General features: G+C 39.2%; 1 protein-coding gene across 1 annotated transcript in view; it reads left to right on the top strand.

Annotated features, from left to right (window-relative positions):
* Nucleotides 1-231, top strand: part of SOST (sclerostin) — a 2,426-nt gene extending 2,195 nt beyond the window's left edge. Inside the window, 1 exon segment of the mRNA XM_010173963.1 lies at nt 1-231. This exon segment is cut by the window's left edge and continues 20 nt beyond it. Within this exon segment, the coding sequence (XP_010172265.1) occupies nt 1-231 (231 nt within the window).
* The last annotated feature ends 1,492 nt before the right edge of the window (nt 232-1,723 follow it).

Genomic DNA, 1,723 nt, shown 5'->3' with positions numbered 1-1,723 from the left:
CACACTCGCACGCAGCGCATCCAAATGGCTTGTCCAGAGGAAGAGACTCGGACTTACAAATTCCAAGCTGTCACCTCCTGCAAATGCAAGCGCTACACTCGCTACCACAACCAGTCTGAGCTGAAGGACTTTGGAAAGGACACTGTCAGGCCTCAGAAGAACAAGAAACCCCGTCTCTCCAGAGCCAGGAGCAGCAAATCTAACCAGCATGAGTTAGAAAATGCTTATTAGAAGGTGGCTGTGAGTGATACAGCCTAGCAGCTCTGGATATTTTACAAAACATCAAATGGCACTCACAGGCCACAGCATGACGTTCTGACTGCAGGAGGTTCCAATTCCTTCTGTTAAGCTGGGTCAAAGGCTCACATAGTCAAAAAAAATCTATCAGATTATAGCAGTTATGATCTGATATGAGAATGAGATAAAGCGAGCTGGAGGTAGCAACACCTAAATTCAGTCTGAGAGGAGAGGTACATCTTGGAGATTGACGTGAGGTCATGTGGCTTGTACAAGTAGGAAGGCAGAGGAAAGTGAAGATGTTATGGCAACAGTCACACTTTGTTAGAAGTCATTCTACCCACTTTATGTGAAAAGAACGCTGAGATCCCTTTCCCACTTTTATAAGTGCCATGATGCAGGACAAGCATGCGATTAGGGAAGCACCACGAGAGTTACCACTCTCTGCGTGAGTTGTAGAAAGTTAGTGATAGCAGAGATTTCAACAGTTAGGGTGACTGAAGGCAAACTATTGGGAAATAAACATACTGCAGATGTCCTCGTGCCCCAGTTGTTTCCTCTAAAACACAAAAAGAGCAAAATAATCCACCTGTATTCTCAAAACAAAAGTGTGACAAATCTATTTCATACTTTTAATTAAGACTGTAGGATCAACAGATTCAAAACTGAGACATGACAACTAAAACTGAACAGCTAACAATGTGCATAATTTAACATAAAAGATACCGATTATTCCTTATTTCCTAGAACACAATTGACTTTAGTATCAGCTTAGATATCTCAATTTATATTTTCCATTCTGTAGAGTGTGGATTATCTGGCCACACACTTCATAGTGCTAAGACTGTGCAAGTCAAGTTCTGGGAGTAAGGTGCTGGTTCTGCATTAAAAGTGAGCCTCTGCTAATTTTAAAATCATGAATTCCACTAGAAAAATCTTTGGTATGTGCGACTTTGGTAAGTCTTTAGTTTGACAGTAACTTTCCTTAGCTTCTCAACATTCAGACTAATGTTTGTGTTTTTACATTAACGAATATCATTAGAAAGTGAATTGTCACATGCTGTAGAAGTGCTAAGCCTAGTATCAGATGAACACAGTTTGAGATGAAGACAGTTCCTCACTGTTCTTATTTTCTTTGTAGAGTTTATGCTAAAATCCTATAAACTACGGAAATTTTCAATGCTGATAGATTTTGCAATTATTTTATGTGGGACCAGAACCTAGAGAGAAAAGGTTTTGTTTCAGAGAGTGAATTACATATTTATTTTTTTTCTCAGAAATTATTTATGCTATGTTTTTCCTTGTAGAGAATGAGAAGTAATACTGCTTTAAAAATATTAGTCTGTTATTTTTAATTTTAAACACATTGTTAATAAAGCAGAAACAATGATTAATTCTAGGAAGACTCGTTGGCTGACTGGCAGAGCTCAGGGGGTTGTGATCAGTGGCACGGACTCTAGTTGGAGGCCTGTAACCAGCGGTGTTC

Source organism: Antrostomus carolinensis, unplaced genomic scaffold, assembly GCF_000700745.2.
Source record: "Antrostomus carolinensis isolate BGI_N321 unplaced genomic scaffold, ASM70074v2 scaffold12018, whole genome shotgun sequence".
In the NCBI taxonomy this organism is placed as follows: Eukaryota; Metazoa; Chordata; class Aves; order Caprimulgiformes; family Caprimulgidae; genus Antrostomus; species Antrostomus carolinensis.
Note: the sequence above shows the minus strand (reverse complement) of the source record. Positions and strands in the feature narration are given on the sequence as shown.